At 37.8% G+C, this 22,883-nt stretch overlaps 5 protein-coding genes and 1 pseudogene across 11 annotated transcripts; 3 read left to right on the top strand and 3 right to left on the bottom strand.

The window, feature by feature from the left end:
• Positions 1-49: 49 nt before the first annotated feature.
• LOC130740584 (thiosulfate sulfurtransferase 16, chloroplastic-like) lies at positions 50-2,412 on the bottom strand. The gene is made up of 7 exons (XM_057593242.1): positions 2,170-2,412; positions 2,008-2,085; positions 1,787-1,900; positions 1,629-1,702; positions 1,353-1,423; positions 1,195-1,248; positions 50-377 (listed from the first exon to the last, which is right to left on the bottom strand). Exons 1-7 carry the CDS (start codon positions 2,241-2,243, stop codon positions 303-305), a joined length of 540 nt encoding a protein of 179 aa, XP_057449225.1. The 5' UTR covers positions 2,244-2,412; the 3' UTR covers positions 50-302.
• A 718-nt stretch (positions 2,413-3,130) lies between these two features.
• On the top strand, positions 3,131-5,817 carry LOC130740582 (thiol-disulfide oxidoreductase LTO1). Its single transcript, XM_057593239.1, has 6 exons — positions 3,131-3,466; positions 3,586-3,842; positions 3,945-4,057; positions 4,677-4,824; positions 5,231-5,368; positions 5,445-5,817. Exons 1-6 carry the CDS (start codon positions 3,151-3,153, stop codon positions 5,517-5,519), a joined length of 1,047 nt encoding a protein of 348 aa, XP_057449222.1. The 5' UTR covers positions 3,131-3,150; the 3' UTR covers positions 5,520-5,817.
• A 1,049-nt stretch (positions 5,818-6,866) lies between these two features.
• LOC130737194 (F-box protein At2g26160-like) lies at positions 6,867-8,049 on the top strand. Its single transcript, XM_057588952.1, has one exon. The coding sequence runs from the start codon at positions 6,874-6,876 to the stop codon at positions 7,945-7,947; it is 1,074 nt and encodes a 357-aa protein (XP_057444935.1). The 5' UTR covers positions 6,867-6,873; the 3' UTR covers positions 7,948-8,049.
• A 5,200-nt stretch (positions 8,050-13,249) lies between these two features.
• LOC130740580 (uncharacterized) lies at positions 13,250-14,605 on the top strand. Its single transcript, XM_057593238.1, has 3 exons — positions 13,250-13,458; positions 13,542-13,806; positions 14,137-14,605. Exons 1-3 carry the CDS (start codon positions 13,329-13,331, stop codon positions 14,357-14,359), a joined length of 618 nt encoding a protein of 205 aa, XP_057449221.1. The 5' UTR covers positions 13,250-13,328; the 3' UTR covers positions 14,360-14,605.
• Positions 14,606-15,949: 1,344 nt separating this feature from the next.
• On the bottom strand, positions 15,950-17,838 carry LOC130740579 (uncharacterized). 7 transcript variants are annotated; one of them, XR_009020198.1, is made up of 4 exons: positions 17,559-17,838; positions 17,106-17,468; positions 16,959-17,013; positions 15,950-16,326 (listed from the first exon to the last, which is right to left on the bottom strand). XR_009020198.1 is itself a non-coding variant. In XM_057593236.1 (4 exons), exons 1-4 carry the CDS (start codon positions 17,566-17,568, stop codon positions 16,303-16,305), a joined length of 255 nt encoding a protein of 84 aa, XP_057449219.1. In that variant the 5' UTR covers positions 17,569-17,838; the 3' UTR covers positions 15,950-16,302. The 7 variants fall into 7 exon arrangements, 2 of the variants coding, with proteins under 2 accessions (XP_057449219.1, XP_057449220.1); XR_009020199.1 differs by having other exon boundaries at positions 17,106-17,465; XR_009020202.1 differs by having other exon boundaries at positions 17,106-17,221.
• Positions 17,839-20,333: 2,495 nt separating this feature from the next.
• On the bottom strand, positions 20,334-22,212 carry LOC130737193 (cyclin-D3-3-like; annotated as a pseudogene).
• Positions 22,213-22,883: the final 671 nt, after the last annotated feature.

Raw genomic sequence — 22,883 nt, 5'->3', positions numbered from 1 at the left:
TTTCTTTTATGAAGAAAATAAAATAGAGAAAATTTGTATGAACAAAGAGTTGTTCTAAGTTTTAGCTCGGCGATTTTTTTCATTTATAAATGAAGGTTTGGAACTATAAGGACGTGATGGCATCATCAACAACACAGCACATCAAGCCATGAACAACCTTTTTCTAATTGTTGATGCAATATATTAATAACCATTTCTGCATTTACATGTACTTTTCAGTATTTGGATTCTTCAACTCTCATTGCAGTTCCATGTGTGGGTCTCTACCAAAAACTTATTCTATATACAGCTGCAGCTCCAATTCACCGTTCTGTTGGAAGTCCAGTTTGGGTCCACGCAGCATAACCGCCAGCTATGTCTGTGACTCCAGTGAACCCCTGAGGATACAATAATCAATAAATTTTAGACACTAAAACTATCTTTCAGCTAAAGTTTTGCAAGATCATTAGGTATATTCAAAATGAATCAGTGCATTCAACTCAAAAGCTAAGACCTGAAATTTCTCTAGAAGAACAATATCCAGATTATAGAGTGCAAAATCAAACTAGAGGTGGAACCGTGTTTATACCATCACCAAATGATTAAGATGCCAGGAAGTTAGCAGCACAAGTAATCATTAATTTCGACACAAAAAGATAATGAAATTATTCTTATGGATTAAGATGAAATTCTTTCTTATTTTACTCGATCAATCTAGTGTATTCAGCTAGTCCTGGAAAGATGCCTTTCTGTGAAAGAACAAAACTTGATTCAGACATTCAAACTAGGTGTTTGTTTTCACTTTTCAACTTCAATCAACAATGACAATTGCCGAATATTGTGTTTGGGTCCAAGTTTCAGAGTCTTCAAATAAATTCTTATTCACTGAAATCACTTTTAGGTGGTTCATGGTTGTATAAATCTTTGGCAATCCACTTAGAGAATTGATTTTAGTCTCAAAAACGATTATTGAGAGAAGCTAGCGAGAGTAGTTTTTGCACTAACATAATCAATTGTGGGATTTCATAACTGAATTTCACAGTATTACCCCGCATTAATCACTTTCCTAAAAAACGTATTCAAACTTGAATCACTTCATTATTCATTCACTTTAACTCACGTTTACCATAATCAATTTTGCCAAAATCAACTCTATCCAAAATCAATTATGTTAATGACAGCACTAAGCTAAGTCATTGAGAAAGAAATGCTTACAGAAGCTAACAAGTCAGTAGCAGCCATCATAGACCTTTTACCAAGCTGACACCCCTGTGAAACCACAAGATCAACATAAGATATGCAGAGGATTCCATGAAAACAACATAGAAAATCCAATGAAGGGCAAACCAGAGTTTAAGGAGACATGCACTCACAACAATAATTTCATCCTCTTTCCTAAACTGTGAGGAGGCCTCTTTAACAAAGTTGCTGTTCTTTGTCATCCCTGAATATATGAATAGTAAATCTCTATTAAGATCATATAATATATAAATAAATTAAATTAAAATAAAGAACTTTACACTCTTGTGGGTTATCATATTGGATTATTAGTTTTAAAATGAAGCTCACAACCCTCTACTCTCATGTAACCACCACTTCCAATAAAAAATGCTTCCATTCCAAAGATTATTTGGGAATTGAAATAAAACCTGATCCAACTTTGAACATGTAGGGTATGTTAATGGCACCAGGAGCATGTCCAGCATCAAACTCTTCAGGGGTTCTGCACACAAAACAGGGGAATAAGGAAATGGATTTATGGCTTGTGATTCTAAAAAAAAAAGTTGTATGAAAATTGAACACTGACCTCACATCCAAATACTTATGCCCAGCTAGAAGAAGCTCGTGCGCTACACGCACCGGCACTGAAGTTGGAACAACTCCCACAGCTTCCAAATTTTGATTCATAGCACCTTCCACTCTTCAATGAACCATCCACAATTTTGAGAACAAAAAACAGAGGAAAAAAACACACACACTTATTTTTTTATGAAGTTAATGAACCATGTGACTAACAGTTGTCTTTACCGGAAGGTTTGAAACTTTGGTTGAACAGCAATGGTTATCCGTTGCTTGTGAGAGATGGGGGCTTTTAGAAATGAAGAGCTGCACGTAATAACAATTTGAAGATGAAGAAACAGAGGAAGAAAAACAGAGAGAGAGCTAAGAAGGGTTTGATTGGAGTGTGACCTGATCCTGATCGGAGAGCATGAACGGTAGGTAGCGGCGGAGAGAACAACCGGCGTTGCTATCATTGCTTTCATCGTTATTGCTGTTATTGGATAGGATCAAATGCAAATGAGTGGTCAGCTTTATTATGAAACAATGTTGCTTAAGGTTGAAGCAGCTATGATTATGAGTCTATGTCTAATGTCTCTATGATAGTGATTTGAAATACATGCATTTGCAGCCAATGCCAGGGATAACCTCACCTCTACATATACACCATAAAATCGGTGTGATTTTGAAATTAATAATTTGTGATTTCAAATAAAAAAAATTCTATTTGTAGATTTTTTTTTTCTTCATAGGAAAAATTGTAGATTTCTTATGATATTCTAAAAATTAACTTTTCATTCATATTAATATTATAAAACAAAATGGGATTTGAGAGGGTAATATATAACTTTTTTTTTTCCATATCTCTCAAAATAGCAGACATGTCATCAAGGTAATATATAACTTATACACATTGTTTACAAATTTACTAAAGATCAACTTTTACCGTATTTCGAGTTAGATTAGTCACGTGTGATCCTTTCTCTTGTGGATACCGGTGATCAAACCAAAAAAAGAACACATTAAACTACATGTGAGGTTGGATAACTTTTGGATAAAATCCTCTCAGAAGCCACGTCATTGCTCGCATGTTTTCACAGTTTACACGGATAAGCCCAGTGAGCAGGGACCCACATTCCACTATTCAATGTCATCGATATTCGTTATCCTTCATTATTTGGATAAGTTTCTTCTCCACGTCGCATTGGCATGGCACTTCTGCAACACTATCCACTCCACACACAAAAAACTCATGGACCTTCTCCATTGGGCCAAGATATTTTCACACCAAAAATATTCAGCCCATTGGGCTTTAAATCAGGCCCATTCTTCTAAAAATCTAGCCCAGTTCATATTAACTTGTAACTGCTCTCCAGAGACGGTTCATTCTCAATGGCGACCATATTCTCACTCTCCTCTTATCGCTTCTTCGCTCCGATCCGCCACCACCGTGCTCCGGTCCAACCCAGACCGACGTTGAGTTTCTCCGGCAAGCCGAAATTGCTCCCTCTCAAATGCTCCTCCTCATCTTCCGACCAAGAAACCGCCACCGATTGGACCTACAACCTCCTCGCCGGGATCGCCGGTACCGGATTCCTTGAAACCTCATACCTCACTTACCTCAAGCTCACCGGCGCCGACGCTTTCTGCCCCGTTGGCGGTGGCACCTGCTCCGACATCCTCAACAGTGACTACGCCCTCGTTTTCGGTATCCACTCAACCCTGCACCGTGAATTGCAGAAACTAACTAACTGCACGCGATGTGTTTGAAAGAATGCTTGAATGAGAATTGAGAAGAGTTGTTCGTTTTTGTGTGGATTTTGGCAGGTGTTCCTCTTCCATTGATTGGGATGGGTGCGTATGGGTTTGTTGCTGCTCTGAGTCTTCAATTGGCTACGAAGAAATTTCCATTTGGGATTGACAAATCCAATGCTCAGTTAGTATTGCTTGGAACCACAACCTCCATGGCAGCTGCTAGTGCATATTTTCTTTACATTCTGACCACATCATTCTCTTCCTCGTCTTGCTCTTACTGTTTACTCTCTGCTCTATTGTCCTTCACCTTGTTCTTCATCACACTCAAGGTTGATTTCATTATGTTAATACTTTTATGTTAGTTACTGTTTATGATTTTTTTTGTTGATGCTGTTGCATAATTGGTGCTACTTTTGGAATTTTTGTTATAGGAACATGGATTGCGAGAGACTTATAAACAACTGGGATTACAGTTATTTGTTGCTAGCTTAGTTATTCTCACGCTAAACACCTCGTATAGTGATGCTAAATCTGCTTCCTCCAGGTGAACTTTTTAACCTTCCAGGACGCGACACAATTGTGTTATCACTTAACAATCCACGCGATTTCATAACCATGAATAAATTTAGGCGAAAAACTAGCTTCTAATTGTCATATTGCATTGTCATTTAATGCCAATTTCAGTGTTAGGATTCAAGCCATGCCTCTATTGAGTGCTCAATGCCAATATTTTACTAGTTCAGTATATCTTTTTTCCCTATACAATATAACATTCAGGTTTTCAGCTCGTGGCTTATATTTCCCTATACAGTATTTCTCTGTCTTGGATGTATCAGTATTGTTCATGTTGACATAGTTATAGATATAGTTCATATTTAATAGGGCATGGAACATTTTGCACAGCCTTCATACATGTTGTGTGCTTTGTAACAAACAGAGTGGGCTTTTGCCACAAATTCAATGCAAAGGGAAATAGCGAGTAACAACCCTGTAAGAAATGGGCAATGTAAGAAATGTGAAGGATAGATTTATTTTATTATTTCAAATTAACCTCATCTGCCAGTATGTTTGTTTTGTTTCTCTCTTACTCCATTGGAGATGAAAAACCAAGGTGAATGCTTAGAATTCAAAATTCTCAAATTTTCTGCCATCTACTTTAACAGCCAGGCTAAAATTGAGCTGCCATATTACGCAACTGAGATTACAACTCCATCTAGCCCTTTTGCACTATCTCTAGCAAGGTATTTGCACTCCATAGGAGCTAAAATGTACGGAGCTTTCTGGTGTTCGCACTGTCTGGAACAAAAAGAGGTGTGTCATGACTTATAAATTCTTTGGAAGTTTTTTACCCCACTAAATTGATCATATATCATCATGAACTGTGTTATTCACTTTTCTCCATTGGAATTATCATCAGTTGTAGTGAGAAGTGAATGAGGTTAGTTATTAGATTTCAACTTAGGTTATGGATACTTCTTGTGTTCTTGACCTTGGTTTCAGAAGTAGTAGTCAATGAATTCATTATTTTCACGGTCCATTTCTTCATGTAAACCCCTGTTCCTGCTATGTTGTTAAATTCCTCTGCCATGGTTCTTCAATCATAGCATAACACATACTTCATTTTAATTTTGAAACTTTTTGCTAATCTGCTAGCTATAGTTTGTTGTTTTCTAACATGCCTTTAAGCATAATTATTCACATTAACCTGTTCTTATAGATGTTTGGACGAGAAGCGTTCAAGCAATTGGATTATGTTGAATGCTTTCCTGAAGGATATCGAACAGGAACTAAAATGCTCGAGTCATGCATAGACGCCAAAATTGAAGGTTTCCCCACTTGGATTATTAATGGCCAGGTGCTGTGATTATAACTCTGTAACCTCAATGCTCTACCCAAGTTTGTGTTCTCATTGCATGTGGTGTTTCCTGCAGGTTCTAAGTGGTGAAGTAGAACTATCGGAGCTGGCCCAAGTGTCTGGTTATGAGGAATCTGTTCAACCTAGTTAAGGCTTAAGACTGAAAGTAATAAAGCGCATGTTTTGAAATCCTTCTATAATTGATTCTATAGCCGAAATCAATTATGCTGAGATGCTTTTGTGAGTTACTACTAGGTGGCAGAATTAGTTCAGAGAAAATACAAATTGATCCAAACACGCTGTGAGATAGCTTGGTAGATGAACACATGTATAAATTCCTTTATTATAGATGAGTTATTGTACAGCTTATAGATGAGTTGTATAAATTCCCTTTCTCTACAGTATTATGCTGACTAAGAATGTCTTTAAATATTTTTTTGTTCTTGGTACATGAATGTTTTAAAATTATGCTGTCTCAACTCTCAAGGGGTTGGAATTTGGAAACACAAGTTTGATTACTCGCCCTTCTTGTTACCTAGCTACTAGAATAAACCCTTTTTTTTTATGTTAGACTATAACTATATAAGCAGAAAGTGCTAAAAGAAAAAAAGCAACGGGAAAAAACTCTGCTTAACTTTTTAGTTGTTAACATGAAACTCATCTTACACTAAGAGTTCTAATGTTAGTCTGTCTATGACTCTAATATATTAGACTTTACAAATATTGTTTTCAGAGGAGCTTGAACTTTGACATTATTTTGCTGAGTTAAATATGAAACACTATTTGTTAAAATGATTTTTTATTTTTAATTTAAATTAGATCCTCTTAAAATTTAAAAATATATTATTACTAAAATTGTTTATATTTTGATATTATTTTAATTTCAGTTAAATTCAAAATATTAATGTAATTATGCAACTATTTGCCTTAGTTTGAAGCTCTACCGTCGGACTCTGAACTAAATAATTAAGGCAGCTATCTGTCAACTATGCTAGAATTTCGTTAATCAAATTTAACAATTTAAAATTATAATATGGCCATAACTCTTAATATTATATCCTAATTTATCATATGATGATACCCTATCATAATTTATGACGGTCAAGGCATCAATTTCAAATGCAATCCACATTCTATCTGAAATCCAACCTTTTTTAAGCTTAATCTGATATCACATTTTTTTTTATCACAGTCTATTCTATAATCTCAAAAAATATCGTAATCCAAAATCTTGTATCAATAATTTAGAGCAACGTATCTATATATATTGCATTCAGATATTTACTATCGAATACCATGAAATATTTTCAGATTTATTTTAACTTGTCAGAAATTTACTCATGTCATTGACAAGTACCGTTAATTTTAGCCACAACATATACATTGTTACTTCCCATTCCATTCCCCGGGAGTTTTATTGAAAGGGAGACATGGGGGAAGACAAGAGTGGCAGTGAGGAAGTGGAGAAGTTGAGTGATGTGGAATTTGATGATGGTACTGTTGTAATGGAAAAAGGACAGAGTGTGGAATGGTTAGATCTTCCCTCAGAGTTGTGGACAGTGATAGCCGGGCATGTCAACAAAGACATTATTACATTCGACATTCACCGGTTTAGCAGTGTCTGCAAAACATGGCGCTACGCTCACCCTTCCACTCACCATACACTTTTTACTCCTCGAGTTTACATTCCTCTTAGTGATGACAAATCTTTCCTTCTTCAAACCAAAATATATCGTCTCGAACCATTACCACATCAAGACCCCTCTATTTCGTCATCAAAAGGGTGGATTATAATGCTGGGAGAATCGGAATCCATGCCAATTGATCTCTTAAATCCTTTCACCCGCATCGCTATCAAGGACGATTTCCCTAACATGTATGAGTCAGGAGAGCGGGTGTTGAATTTGACAAACTTTCAAGCTGTGGAGTTGATTGAAGCATTTACTCTATGTAGTTGTAACTCTAATATTAATAGGGTTCGTAAAACGGTGTTGTTCCCTGGTCAAATTGTGTGTGCTCTGGATAAGGATGGAGAATTAAGTGTTCACAAGATTGGAGAAAAAAAGTGGTCCAAGATGGATTTGGATTATGAGAAGACACATTATCATGATATAATGTTTCACATGGGACGTCTTTACGTAATGGATAATCTGGGAACTGTTTTTTGGATGAACCCTTCGTCCTTGGAGTTGATACCGTTTTCACAATCCTTATGTTTGTGGTACGGTTACGGTTACCGGAAGCACATGGTGGAATCGGGTGGAAGTCTCTATGTGGTTAATAGGTATATTCCCTGGACTTACTATGATGGGGACAAGGCTGATGTTGAAGTTTACAAGCTCAATGAAGAATGTGGTACATGGGTAAAGGTGAAAAATTTAGGTGATCTTATGTTTATTTTGGGTGGAGACTCTAATTTCTCTCTGTCAGCTCAAGAGTATTATGGCTGTGAAAGAAATTGCATCTACCTCTCTCAAGGAGGCAAGGTTTTTTCTTACAACTTAGAGAATTCTGAGTTAAAGAATCCTAATCCTTTTTGGCCTTGTCCAAATCTGTTCGCTTCAAAGTTCAATCTGTAATTGTAGTACACATATAGCTCTCATAAAAGGTTTTTCAAGTAACAATGTTTTCTCAAAAAGTTTGCTTAGGCTTATTGCAGTAGGTGATATATTTGATGTTTTTGCTTCTCATATAGTAGGTATATTCTTGTAGTTTCTATTTTGTTTTGGAGCTTAGCCGCATTTGTACCCGAAAATAAAGGAGGAAGAAAGTCCAGGTTATTTTAGTGAATTCCATCTGGGTTTGTTTTGGACTTCAAATCATCAATGCTTAATCCAGTTTTTGGTCCCCATCTTTTGTCATAAATATGGCTTTAGTCCATCGCCGGAGTAAAGGTGGGGATTGGTCCCCAGTTTTTGGCAAAATAGTTGGCTTTGGTCCTTCCGGCCGGTAGGGTCAACGCCGGAGCTCCGGGAAGCTCATGTGGCATTGCCATGTCATTTAATGAGCTTAGGTGGAATTTTTATTTATTTATTTTTTGAAATTTAAAAAAAATTAGCCCCAGTAATTATGTCCCTAATTAACCTCATATATTATTTAAATAAAATCATTAAAAAAGATGAAATTCAACAAAATCCTTTTGCAATACCCAGAACTCCAATGCCACAAAATCATAACTCTAACCCATATTACACAAAGAATATTCATCAAGCACCACCAACCTCCTTCACTTAATCCTTTTGCAATACCCAGAACTGATGTCACCATCAAAATACACCTCCTCCACGCAGGTATGGGTAAAGGCTGGAGTTTTATAGCAAAAGGAACACGGGGCAAAGAAAGGTGTTGGCTTTGTTGTTTTTGTGTAAATGGGTATTATTTGCTGCGGTGGATGGATGATACTCAGCAAATCTTCTCAAAACTTTAGCTTCCATGCAGAGAAGTGAGAACGATGGTGTGGTGGTAACGGACGAGATTGAGGACCTGAAGCGCCGATCTGAACCTCGCGCGATGAAGGCATCAGTTTGGTGGTGACAGATCTGAGCTTTTGGGAGTTTAAGAAGGTGGTTGGGGCGGACCAGATCTGAGCTTCTGGTGCCTATGGATTCTGTTCTTGCGTATCTGTTGGTGCTGTGATTCTCCTAGCTGGGCGTGGTTGTTGCTTGTGCTTGTGTTATGTTCATGAAGATGATGAAATGATGATGAAGATCAATTTAATTTAATTAGGGGAAGTTTCAAATTGGGTTTCTGGGAAAGAAAAGATGAAGTTGAGGATGATGAAGATGAAGATTGAATGATGGTGATTAATCTGAGTTTTTTTTAAATTAAATAAAAAATAAATAAATATTCCACCTAAGCTCATTAATTGACGTGGCAAGAGCCACATCAGCTGGCGGAGCTCCGGCGTTGACCCAACCGACCGGAAGGACCAAAGCCAACTATTTTGCCAAAAACTGGGGACCAATCCCCACCTTTGCTCCGGCGAGGGACTAAAGCCATATTTATGACAAAGGATGGGGACCAAAAACTGGATTAAGCCAATCATCAATAATGTTCGAAATTTTATGTTGGTTATTATGTGAGAGTGTCTAGTCCATAAATTTTATTTTGGGAATGGGGAACATAGTGTTGGCCTGAAATTTTACAAGGATGAAAAACCAAAACGAGAAGTGAGTAGCTATATAACCAGCTTAAGAAAAGCTAGGAAAATGACTGAGTGTAAAATGACAAGGTTGTCGACAAGCATATGTCGATTAATATAGAAACTGTCTCCACGGCGAGAGGTGGCTTTTTACAACAAGTCCATTTAAAAGGAGAATTCGACCAGCGGTTATGACCAACATCACAGACTAATAACTTGGGATAATGGAGAACGTGGGTAGTTGCAGAGTGAGCGGGGATTCAGATTGGATCGTGGGTGGCTTCTAGAATGCAAGCAGTTGAGGCAAGGAGCCTATAAATAGAAGATCAGATATGAGTGAAGGGGTTTGCAATTTCCACAACACTAAGAAACACTCGAAAACGCTTTCATATCCGAATCAAAGAGACTCAACGATCCACTAAAGTTTGCCACTGAGTAAGTGATTGTTTGAACCAGCCATGTTTTCGACTTTGATTTCGTCTTTTGTATTCAACGCTTTGTACTTTTTACTCGAATCAATTAAGTTTCTTTCTCAGTTAATTACTTTCGTTTTCCTGCAATTTTGTTTACAACACTTTATTTAAGCAATTATGTCCTTAAACTTTAATTTTCGTCTTTAATTTCACCAAAGAATTTCACAACCGCTTCTAGTTCTATTTTATTTGTTTACCAAAATCACCAAACACATAGTATGAGGTTGTATAAATGATTTATGTGGGTTACTAACTCACAACTCAATTGACTAATATGATTTTTTATAAATAAATTAATAAATAAAATATAGAAATTATAACTCACTTATCTTCAATGTGATTGGACGATAGATGAATTATTTAACTCAAATTTTCTTACGAGTCATTTAGACAACACTAGAACATATACATATCAGTGCATTGATACACACATATAGTCATCCAAAAAAATTAAATTGCTACATGTCCCTCGACCGTCATTCCGGTGGTTGGTTGAAGCTGATGCAGATTGATCGTGCGACGCTCATAATTACAACATTTTCCAAACCATAACGAGATTTATTTTTTGGAGCTTAAAATATCATTGTGAATAACTTAGAAAGCCGCTGCAAAATGCAATTTTTCTTGTACCTCACCATCCATACCTCATATTTCCCAACAACTTCCTTAGGATTATTTTTACAATACTGCAAACTTTAATTCAAAAAATCATAATTATTACTCCTAACATTTAGCGGAATAAGTAGCCAACGACTCTCTATATTCTAAAACAACCTATATCCTCCACACTTAATCAACATTTGCTAGATTATCCAACGCAGAGTAATTTTAGTTATTGGTTAGGCTTCAATTCGTTAGCTGGTATTTGTTTAGTCATTCAGATAGTGACTGAAATTCACTCCCAGAAATATAACCTCCCCCACCTCCCGTCAATCCCACGAGCCTCTTATCCAAGCCATTTTTTATTAACATAATGACATCGGGCTCTTATTGCAGCCCGAGCTACAAATCAGTCGTTTTATTTTTTACCAACAATTAAGGGGGCGTTTGTTTCAAGATTTGAGATCACATTCCCGGGACGGAATGTTATTCCCAGGAATATGATTACCGGGTATATTATTCCTGGGTAAATTTAATAAATGTGTTTGGTAAGTATTTTGTATTCCTGGGAACATTTTAAAATTTTCTTAATTTAAAAATTAAAAAAAAAACTAAAAAATAGAGGTAATAATGATAAATTGTGGGAGAAGTGAAAAGTTACATTCATCTTTCCCTTGGGAATGTAAGATTCCCAACCTTTTTCATGAGAATCAATATGAAGGAAATCATGAGAATTGTGGAAGTTATTTTATTTCCGGGAATGATTGATACCCAGGAATCATAGTTGACAATCTTGTAACAAACACAGGAATGTACATTCCCAACCTTCATATTCCCGGGAATCTCTTTCCAAATCTTGAAACAAACGCATCCTAAGAATAATTTTCCCCTACTTGCTACATCAAAAACATGTATTTCTCAAAATTTGAATTTGTGTAATTATTTTAGTGAAGATCTAACTTATCTACTACTAAAACATATGATTCCATTCAGATTGAATCTCCAATAGAACAAGTCCAGGTTTTTGTTTTAGGGCTCGTTTGGCACGCCGTATTAGGCATGATAGTATAAGCTTATACAATACATTATGAGTTTATCCATTGTTTGGTGATGACATTGTATTGTATAAGCTTATCCATCAAAGTCCCCTTATACGTTAAAATGACGTATTATTTAATCCATCATGTGAGTGATGGATAAGACATGATAAGGTTGTGACGTATAAGTCACCATCACTACCACCTCCATTGCTGCCAACTTACACCACCATTGGCACCACCACCGGGTGTTGCCGCCACCACCCGATCACCACCGCCGCCCAACCGTCACCACCACCACCGCCGCCCTACCGCCACCACCGACACCACAACCACCACCATATCGCCACCACCACCATAATCGCCGCCACCACTCTATTGCCGCCACCGACACCACAACCACCACCCTATCGCCACCACTATCACTATTGCCTCCACCCTCCACCGTTGCCGCCACGCTACTGCAGCCGCCACCGCCACCCTATCGTCGCCAACACCACAACCACCATCGCTGCCACCACCGCCGCCGCCACCACCGGTGTTGCCGCCACCACCACCGACACCACAACCACCACCCTATCGCCACCACCACCATAATGTCGCCACCACCGACACCACAATCGCCACCCTATCGCCACCACCACCACCATTGCCTCCACCCTCCACTGTCGTCGCCGCGCTACTGCAGCCGCCACCGCCTTATCACCACCACCACACTATCGTCGCCAACACCACAACCACCATCGCTGCCACCGTCGCCACCACCGCCCTACCGTCACCACCGACACCACCACCACCATAATCGTCGCCACCACCGACACCACAACCACCACCCTATCACCACCACCACCACCATTGCGTCCACCCTCCACCATAGCCGCCACCTACCGCAGCCGCCACCGCCTTACCACCACCATCACCACCCTATCATCGCCACCACCACAACCACCATCGCTGCCACCACCACCACCAACTTATCTCCACTGTCACCACCACCGCCACCAACACCAATCTACCACCATTGCCACCACCACCACCAACCTACCACCACTTCCATCACCACCGCCACCACCGTTATAATCACCTCCATATTTGATTTTTATTATATCATTATTCAATATTTCACTAAACATAAAATTGCATTAATTTAAATGATATTGTAAATTATACAGAGTATGACCAAACGCTGGATAGTATAAGAAAGTTATCAGGGCTTATACTATCAGGCCTAATACTATCAGGTCTTATACTATCAGGCCTTATACTATACGTCGCACCAAACGGGCCCTTAATTTTCTTGGACCCAAAGAGATAAGCTAGTTTTAATAGTGTCCTTAAATCCCGTTGAATTGATTCCGCCAAAAAGATAAAATCATTCGTATCCAATAATTGGTCGCGCGCAGACAAACCCGCGATCGCGATCGCGACCGCGGTTTCCTACTCTCACGACCCAATCCAATTCAACAACGTCGACTATCCACAAACCAAATCTCCACCATCACCAAACGTACGGCTACGATCGCCTCACCCTCGCGGGTCCCACCCTAACCTCTTAAAAAAAAGAAGATGCTTCGAATATTCCCTCTGACCACGCATCCCCAATTTTATTTCCTTTTTTCTTTTTCATTATTATATTATTTCTCCCCCAAAACTCGTTTCCCTCTCTCAATCTCAATCTCTTTCTCTCTGTTTCCTCACAAATCAATCAAATGAATCCTTCAAATTCAATATCTCAATTTGAACAGGAAGAGTTACTCGACAAATTGGAGGTTTTCAAGATCAAAGGCAGAGACAAACAAGGCCGCAAGATCCTCCGCATTATCGGAAAATTCTTCCCTGGTAAACTCTTCAATCCTCTCTCTGATTTTGCAAATTCGTCAATCATTTTTGTTGAATCGTGTTTTTTTTTTTGGACGATTCAGCGCGCCTGGTGAGTGTTGACGTTCTGAAGAAGTACCTAGAGGAGAGGATTTTCCCGAAGCTTGTGAAGAAGAAATTCTCGGTGCTGTACGTTCACACCGACGTTCACCGGAGCGAGAATTTCCCCGGAATCTCCGCTCTCCGATCTATCTACGACGCGATCCCGGCCAACGTCAAGGAGAATCTGGAAGCCGTCTATTTCATTCACCCTGGCCTCCAGTCTCGCCTCTTCCTCGCCACCTTCGGCCGCTTCCTCTTCAACGCCGGGTATGCACAATTTTCTCTCCGGCGAACATTTCATAAACAAAAAAATAAATAAAAAAAAAAATTATCTTGCAAGCAACGTGTCTTACGCCACAATTTAAGTTTATCCTTGAATTGATTTGGCAACATTGAATTTAACGTGGATCGGAAATGTTGGTAATTTAAGTTTATCACTGAATTTTATAATTGATTTAAGTGTATCCTTGAATTTTGAAACGTTGAATTTAACGTGGATCGGAAATGTGGGTGTTTAAATTCATTATTACTGAATTTTATAATTAATTAGTTTTTGAATTTAATTGTTAATGTTGGGGTTTTGATTGGGTGTGGCAGGTTGTACGGGAAGTTGAGGTACGTGAGCAGGGTTGATTATCTGTGGGAGAGTGTACGGAGGAACGAGGTGGAGGTTCCGGAGTTTGTGTTTGATCATGATGAGGATTTGGAGTACCGGCCGATGATGGATTACGGCTTGGAGAGTGATCACGCCAGGGTTTACGGCGGAGCTCCGGCGATGGATTCACCGGTCACAACTTACTCCATGAGGTGTATCTCATAGGATTAGGATCTCTTTTTTGGATTCAGTTGATCCTTACGCATGTTGTTTTGTCCCTATGTTGGGTGGGTTTGTTCTTGTCGTGTTTTGTGAACCGGCCTGACCAATCAAATTATTTAGGCCCATAACGATGTGGTGTGGATGCTGAAGTTGTGCAGCAGAAACAAGTTTTTTATTTTTTAAAGAATAGTTGTCTTTTTAGGTCTTTGTCATTGTGATATATGAAATGGTGGATGACTAGTGATTATACCCCGGGCTCTAAATTATTGATTTCGTTGAAAAAATTATGATTAATTTAATCCAACCATGATTCCTTATTTTATTATTACTCGGATCCTACCATACCACATATATTTATATTATTTATTTTTTAAATTTGACTAAATAAAGATAATGTAGTAACCAAAAAAAAATAAAGATAATGTAGTAGGATCAATTAACTATTTATTATTAAGCCTAATCCGGCTGTATATGTCAAAGAAGGAAGAGTTTAGTAGAAAGTATCTCTCTCTTTTCGTCCAATAGCTAAGGTTGTCCGATACGACGTGGGTAGAAGTCCTATCCGACCCAACCCTATCGTCTAATCCTCTTTCCTGGATTCCTTCTCATCGGGAGATGCAACATTAGTGGTTCTGATGCCATAAGTAGACTGCTATCTTACTTGTGCAAAGGTTTTTGGCTCGCAATAAAGCTAGGGTCCTGATCGAGCAAGACTACAAAATTAAATCAATGCTCCAACTAAAAAATATTTAATTAATATCTATCAATATAATTTAAAATTAGATTTAATTGATATTTAAATTCGGGCAAAGATGTCTGAAGGAGACGCAAAACCAGCTCTACCTGGTCAAAACTGAGTACACGAACTGAAAATAAAATGCATGACTTCAACATGGAACACTTCAGCACACCATAATTTAGGTTCGATGGAATTCAACTTTAAAGTTAGCGTTATCTGGCATTATAAAAAAGAGCAATTCATCCCCAGCACGAAATCTCTGCGCCTTGCAGAATTGATACCAGTCTTCACCAAAAACACCCTGCCGAGGCATGTCTGTGGCCCATTTGATTGTCCATTCCTCTGTGTTCCCATGAGGCCATATCATGTTTACTGGTTGAGAACGATGCTGGAGATGGTGAGTAACAACACCAGCAGGAATATGCTAAAAAAAATTAAAAAAAAATACTTAACCCGTGCATCTCATGGAGGTTAAATCTTTCCATCGTATAAAAAATTTGTATCAAATATAGCACAAAATATAATTAAATTTATTTATACAGTTAAACAATAATATACATGTTAGTTGTAATACAATTAAGCAATAATTTAATTTGTGGTTGTATTGTAAAGGAAAATTTATTATTCATCAATCCATTATCGTGGGTCTAATAGGCAGTAATAGGATCTATTGAGATTAATAAGCCCACATTTACACGACAAAATGGCTAAATCACAAAAAGCCAAGAAGCCAAGGCAAGTTTAGTTAAGGGGTATAATTAGCATGTATATAGACTTTTCAAAGAAGAGTCAAATTCAGACATTCATTGCTCATAAGTCTGTCACAATAATGTTCATAGTAGTTGTGAGTAAGATTTCATGAAGCATACATTTTTATTTAAAATCAAGCAACCGTTTGTGGGAGCTGGAAAAAAATGCTCCAAAGTACAGATATTGGGATTTTAATACAAAATAAGGGAAAAAATGATCAATTAATTGTGTTTTTTACATAAAGATAAATGAGTACAAATATATATTTGGCTCACATTTCTTCATTTTTTCCATTCTCTCAAACGAAAACGGCTCAATTTCTTCTTGTGATGCTACTTCCATCTCCTTCAATTCCACATGCTACTTCTTGCTCATGCTAATTTCGAATCCTCCTTCAATTCCTTCTTCTGATGCTTGTTCCATCTCCTTCAATTCAACATGCTACTTCTTGCTGATGCTAATTTCTACTTCTCTTCAATTCCTGCAAAAGATTTAATCACCAGAATTATTAGTCTCATAAAGAGAGAACCAATATTTAAAATTTACAAACAACATTCTGATAAGCATAAAGCATATTTTTGTAGACCATGAACCATAAATAGAGATGGGTTCAACAAAAGTGGATTTTTGCACATCACAGTGTAGGTATATAGATTCTAATAAAGAAGAACAAAAATAAATTAGCAGTCACTAAAACAAAGGGTGTTTTTGCATGACAATTATTAACACAAATGGATTCAGCACACAAAAAATTCTAACAAACCAATACAAAAGAGGATAAAGATCGAGGAGAATTTGGTTTCATACTTAATCCTAACATATTTTCTTAAAAAATCAAAGTTTTAAAACTTTAATTGTGCATAAGGGTGACAAATTTGAATTGTGCATAAGGGGGCGAGGTGTCCAGTGAAAATCTCACATAAGAGGATCCATCCCCATCTCCATCTATAGAAGTCCTTTTAATATTAGAATCTAAATGACCCCTTATTTGGGAAGAAAACTAATACAATTGCCTATTTGCTTTCTCCAGTCACGAGCTGCCATACATAGTATAAAGCTGTTCATTTTAAACTATGTCAGATAGGAGTAAACTAACCAATGAACAAATCGTACCGGGAAATTCCTAGAAAAGAACAGAAAGTTCTCCAATGATATAAAACCACCACCCCTGCCAAATATATCCAAATAGAAATCATTAGAAGCAATTAGCAAGAATGAAGAAAAGATTTGGCAGTGAAAAACCAGGAGGACAATATCTACCTAAAATCTGTTGACGGATCCTTGCCTTGCCAACCCATTTCCTTCCACTGGTCGGATATCAAGCCATGGAGTTTTTCTTCAGGAAATGCAGCATTCCATAAAGCCCTAAGTGCATCCTAAATATTTAAATTACGGTCTCAAGACATGGAAGACTACACATACAGTAATAAGCCATGGTCAGGACATACAACTGAGTACATAGGTTGTCTTTGATATATACATTACATGATAAGATACACTGGAATTTCCTTATTTTGGGCACTAAAAAGATCCCACAAAACTATATGTCCATAGCAGGTCTAAGGTCAGCATATTCCCTTTAAATGTCCAAGCATTTTGCTCTAACCAGAAACACCATAACTGCTAATAAATCACACAGAAATAAATATCCAAATCCTTTTACCTGCAAAAATCTCTCCAGAAAAAATGTCTCAGTGTTATAAGGACACTCACCAGCATTCATGGTCCTAAGTTAGTTAGCTAACTGAAACAAAAACACCATCCTTGTTCAGAAAACCAGTCAACTATCTGAAAAAGAAGCACATGATAAAAACTTGAGGCAACATTCTTGGTAGTGCAAAACACTTTTCAAGGAAAGTGAGTGTATGGACTAAACTCTTTAACACTTTATAAATAATCAAATTCCATCAAGAAAGAAATGATTCAAAACCCATCATTTAAAAAAATCAGGATATATCATATGGCAAAGTTTAGTCAAATACACATTAAAATGTCTTACACAGACAACTCATTCAAGTGGTGTTGTGATTGGGAGCTCTCAAAACATAGATCTCAGTCAAGCATTCATTTCAAAATTCAGGGGGTAATTGGAGGATCCACAACAAATGTTTCATCTCGTCTTAAAGTTGCATAGTTTATTGTACCTGCCAGAGAGGTGACGAAAATTCAATACTATTCGTATTTAAAATATCCATTTCATACAGCTATTCACTTTGGTATTGTAATGAGAATCGTGAAAGAGGAACTCTGGATGATCCTTCAAGAACCTAAAAACAGAGAGGCACCAAAAGCAAATTATGAGAATCAAAAGGACACATTGAAGGAGACTTTGAAAGCCACAATGCATAAGTAAAAAAGTGGAAACAACACATCATATATTCCTAGTTCACCAAGACACATAAGTGTAGCAGTGTAGCTCATTGAATAAAGTTTCAAGGTGATCCTCCAATGTTACAACATTCATCATTGCTGCAACACTGAACAACAATGAATAACAACAGGGAAATATAGCATTGTACAAATCCCAACTTTGAACATCCACAGTTCATAAAATAATTGTCCAGAGGGAATAAAAAATGAGGATGAGTCTAGCATAAACCAAAAGGTATATCAAAGAAAGTTCAAAGTAAAATCCAACATATTTAGATTCCATAAAAAATAGGATGAGTCTAGCATTTTATAAACAATATCTGGGAAAGACACAAATGAAGAAGAATTAGCAGTAATAACTTGAATGATGTAAAATACTTATATACATCATAGAAACTTGATTAGAGATTTCAAAATACAACACACATACAGAGAGAGACAGCGACGGTGAAGGAATAGATCAAAATACAACACACATACAAAAAATAAAAATCGCAATTGTTATACCAGATCATGAAGGGCTGCAATAAGATCCCCAAAACAGCTTTACTGGTGAAGGAACCTTCTTCAGCAGCACAATTTCATCTGTCACAAGATTTCCACGCCTCATCCATGTTGGGCCTCATGTCTTTCTGTTGTTGCAAACAACGAAAGGGAAATTCCGCCACTCATTTCATCATCCTCCATACAGAGAGAGATAGGGACGGTAACGACGATGGAGTGGCAGAGTTCAAGGACCTCCGCGACAACAACCACACCACAGACCCACCTCCTCTCTCAACAATGCTTCTCATTCCTCTTCTCCCTCAGCCGCTCCTTCAAAAGCACCCATTCCTCAATTGTAAATTAGGGTACAAAATCTTGAGGAATTGGAAAGAGAATCCAGCAATTGTACCTGCGGATATCTTCGGCTGGTGCCAATGGTTTTTATAGCTGCCATGGTAAGCATTTGACAAAGAAAGAAGATGAGAAAGGGGGGCAAATGGGGAAGAGGGGAAGATTGCAACAGATTTGCAATCTGCAGGGAAGATACTCCGTACGTTGCAGCTACCGTTTTCCGTTTTCGGACCTCCTGCATAGGTATCGGAAAAACCGCTCCAAGACCCGACCCTTGATCCGGCTCTTGCGGGTTTCCTCTTATGAACAGTACCCAAAACCCTCTAGCTTTAGTTAGTTATAGATAGATTTGTCTCATGTGACAGTCTTTTTATGAACTCCTTTAAAAGCTTTGTGGCAGTAGGCAGTATGTGAACATTTATGACTACCATGAGAACAAATTTTCAATAGAAGTCATCTTAACCCACTTTCTTTTTACTTTTTCTTCCTAAACGGAACAAAGTGCATTGTGAACAAAAGAAAGAAGAATATCTCCCATATCCCATAGTCAAGAGTGGGAATGAAGTATTATCAGATTATCAACATTTACTTTTTTAATTAAGAAAATTGTAGCTATAGCACAAAACACAATGATAACCTGTAATAGTTCCTCCATAACATCCTCCATTGTTATGATGCCAATCACCTCCTCATCCATAACACCAGCAAGAGACTCCATTTGTTTTTGTGAGATACATCTACTTTCTTGCTCCCACTGTTTTGATTCTTGAAATACTTCATTGTTAGTTTCCATGATATTTTTTAATGTTGGACTATGAAATTCCACGTCACTGGAAGCCAAAGTTGATTCATGAAAAGAACCTCTCGGACTCATTTCCAGGACAAAGCAAGAATCAGATCTGCAGGTCCAAAAGATTGACTGGCATAAGTGATTCTTGTAAAAAGGAAAAATAAAGATGCATGAAAATTCAATGAGCAACTTTGTAAATGTAATAAATTATTGTTCAAGAGACTGAACATGAAGAAAAAGAAGATCTGAAAACAAATCAGATAAAATATTATGTTAATGCAAGATTTGAAAAATAAAACAAAAAAGACCAATATGTTGGCATAAACAGGAAAACAAATCAGACCTTTAATGAAATCAATACTGCTATATGATAAATTGAAACACATTTAGTATACAACTGAATTTGTGAAACAAAATAAAACAATAGGCTGAATGAGTACCCTTCATGCACCAAGTTCAAACGAAGCTATAGAAATTAGTACAATATAGTCTTAGCTCTTACTTCTGTCTTTCTTTGTTTGTCTAATTTTCTTTTTCTGAGAATGAAGCAACTTTGACATCTCCTCATCTCCTGATCCCTGAAAGGAAACAAAAAACACAGTTGACAAATTGAATTTCAGCAAAGCAAACTATCGAACATGTTGTGTGCACAATCTTAATTAGAATGAAACATTGTAAGAACTAATTGTAACCTGTGAAAGAACAGAGAATCAGCTACAGAACATTGAAGAAAAACGGCTGAAAAGAACCAACTTTGCGAGCTTTCCCTCTCATTCCGCCGCTCCATCAAAGCACCCCTTCCTCAAAGCAATTTGACGCAAACGCCGTCGTCACACCACCACCTTCAGCGGCAGGGGTGGTGGTAGCGGCATGTTTTTCCTTGGGCACATGAAAACAATGATGACCCCACTGTCCACGAATCGTTGGAACCATCAGAGTTAAAAGCAGCATCAATGACGCCACTTGGGCTACCAGGGATTATTTCCTCTACCTTGCGCTTATTAACCTTCTTGTTATCATCATAATCATTGGCATTAGTAAGCTCAAGCATGGCATCATAGCATTCATCTACTTTCCCCTGTCAAAATGCAGAGGACTAACTAATTAAGATCAAATCAAATCATGTGCTAATAATCATCTGCATTTAATTTGTGATTGTTTAATCTAAGATGCTTAACTAAGATCAAATGATATGCTAATGATGTGCATTTAATCTAAGTTGCTTAGCTAAATCAAATGATATGCTACTCATGTACATTTAATCTAAGATGCTTAACTAAATCAAATAATGTGCTAAAATAAACAAATATTCCTTAAACAAACACATGAACATCCAAACATTACTAATAACCTTGTTAATTTTGAGAACACCCAGAAGCTGCTTTTTGTATTCCACCTCATCACTCTTCTCAATCTGGTCTATAACATGCAGCATTGTTGCAGTGGCCAACACAGAAGGAAGAACACCAACAAATCTTGAATCTAGGCTCAACAAAAACACACATAGCAAATGGTAACAAAATCAAGACCTTGTCTATGTTGATTCTTTGAACAGATCGAAAAAGTTAAAGTTTTAATATTTAAGAATGCTATAAATCTCAAAAAGTTGAAGTTTTTACCTAAAAGCACAGACAGAAGAAGATGCTCACAGCGCCTGAGAAACTCCCAGTGAAGGTGGGTTTTCAATCCAAGCCTTTTGATAATGTGATCCAGAAATGAAAGTGGAGTCACAGGATACATCTTCCATTTGAGTGTGGACAGAACCAGAAGCTCCATTTTCAGAATAGTCTTTGCCTCAAACACAAACTTAGCATCTTGCACCTAAAAAAATAAACAAAAGCTGCATCTTAGCATCATGAAAAAGTTCCTAGACCCAAGTTCTACCAGTTTCTCCTCCCTATGCAAACCTTCATAGATAAACAAAACAACCAGATCAATTTCACGATCATCAGAATTTATATTCATGATTTCATATGAAGATCAAGAGATTGTGAAGGGAAACAGGAACCTCACTTTCTAGGCTAAACTGCGAGTAATGAAGGTCGAAATCAGAGGCATCGTTGGACGGCAAGCTTCCTTCACGTACTGCCGCGCCACCACCAGCTCGCCGACGGTGGATTCCGGCCTCATGAGAACCTGCACATGCCCGAGGCTTCCAAGAACCGTCACCTTCAGGAGCAGCTTCGGCGGCTGTCTCGGCAGACCCTCCGGCGGCGATCCAGCGTGGTTCCAGTATGACAGAAGATCAGGAACAGTCTTCGGACGGCGGAGCGGAGTCGGAGCTACGGCAATCTGTGGAGGAGGGGGGCAAATGGGGAAGAGGGGAAGATTGCAGCAGATTTGCAATCTGCAGGGAAGATGCTGCCTACCTTAGAGGTACGTCTCGGATCTCTACATAGGGCACGGAAAAACCGCTCCAAGACCCGACCCTTGACCCGGCCCTTGCAGATTTCTTTTGATGAACAGTGCTGAAAACCCTCTAGCTTTAGTTAGTTATAGATTTCCAGTTTTGGTTGGATAATTCAATGAAATCAAAAGAATTCCACAGGCTGATTCTTGTTAATGTTTTTTATTTTAAATTTAATTGTGATAGGGGTAAAGATAATAAAATTGAATTGGATGTGTGTGTTTTTTTTCTTATTTGCGACATCTAAAATGTATTTGGAGAGTCTATAGTATGGTAAATTACCTGTAGGTTGCGGTGATAAAAAATGACTATTTGAGTTGAGTTCCTAAGAGTCGCACTTTTAGATAGACATTTGCAATGTTAGATATGATGAATTTTCATATTTTACTTGCCCAATCTTTAGGGTTAAATGAGTCCCAACCAATTTTATTTTACTATAGATATGGTCTCTTTGCTCATCAGATAGACTATTGGACTGGGCCTCTACCAGAACCTCACCTAATAAACATTGTATAGCAAAAGCCCAAAATTAAACCAGTGAAACTAAATTGTTATACTGAGCCATCCTAGCTGTCCTACTAGAAAATTAGCATGTTGTATAATAAAAAGCAAGAGAGAATTGATAGAAGCTAAT

Source organism: Lotus japonicus, chromosome 2 (genome assembly GCF_012489685.1).
Source record: "Lotus japonicus ecotype B-129 chromosome 2, LjGifu_v1.2".
NCBI classification, from domain to species: Eukaryota; Viridiplantae; Streptophyta; class Magnoliopsida; order Fabales; family Fabaceae; genus Lotus; species Lotus japonicus.
The sequence above is the reverse complement of the archived record's forward strand: the minus strand, read 5'-3'. Positions and strand labels throughout refer to the sequence as shown.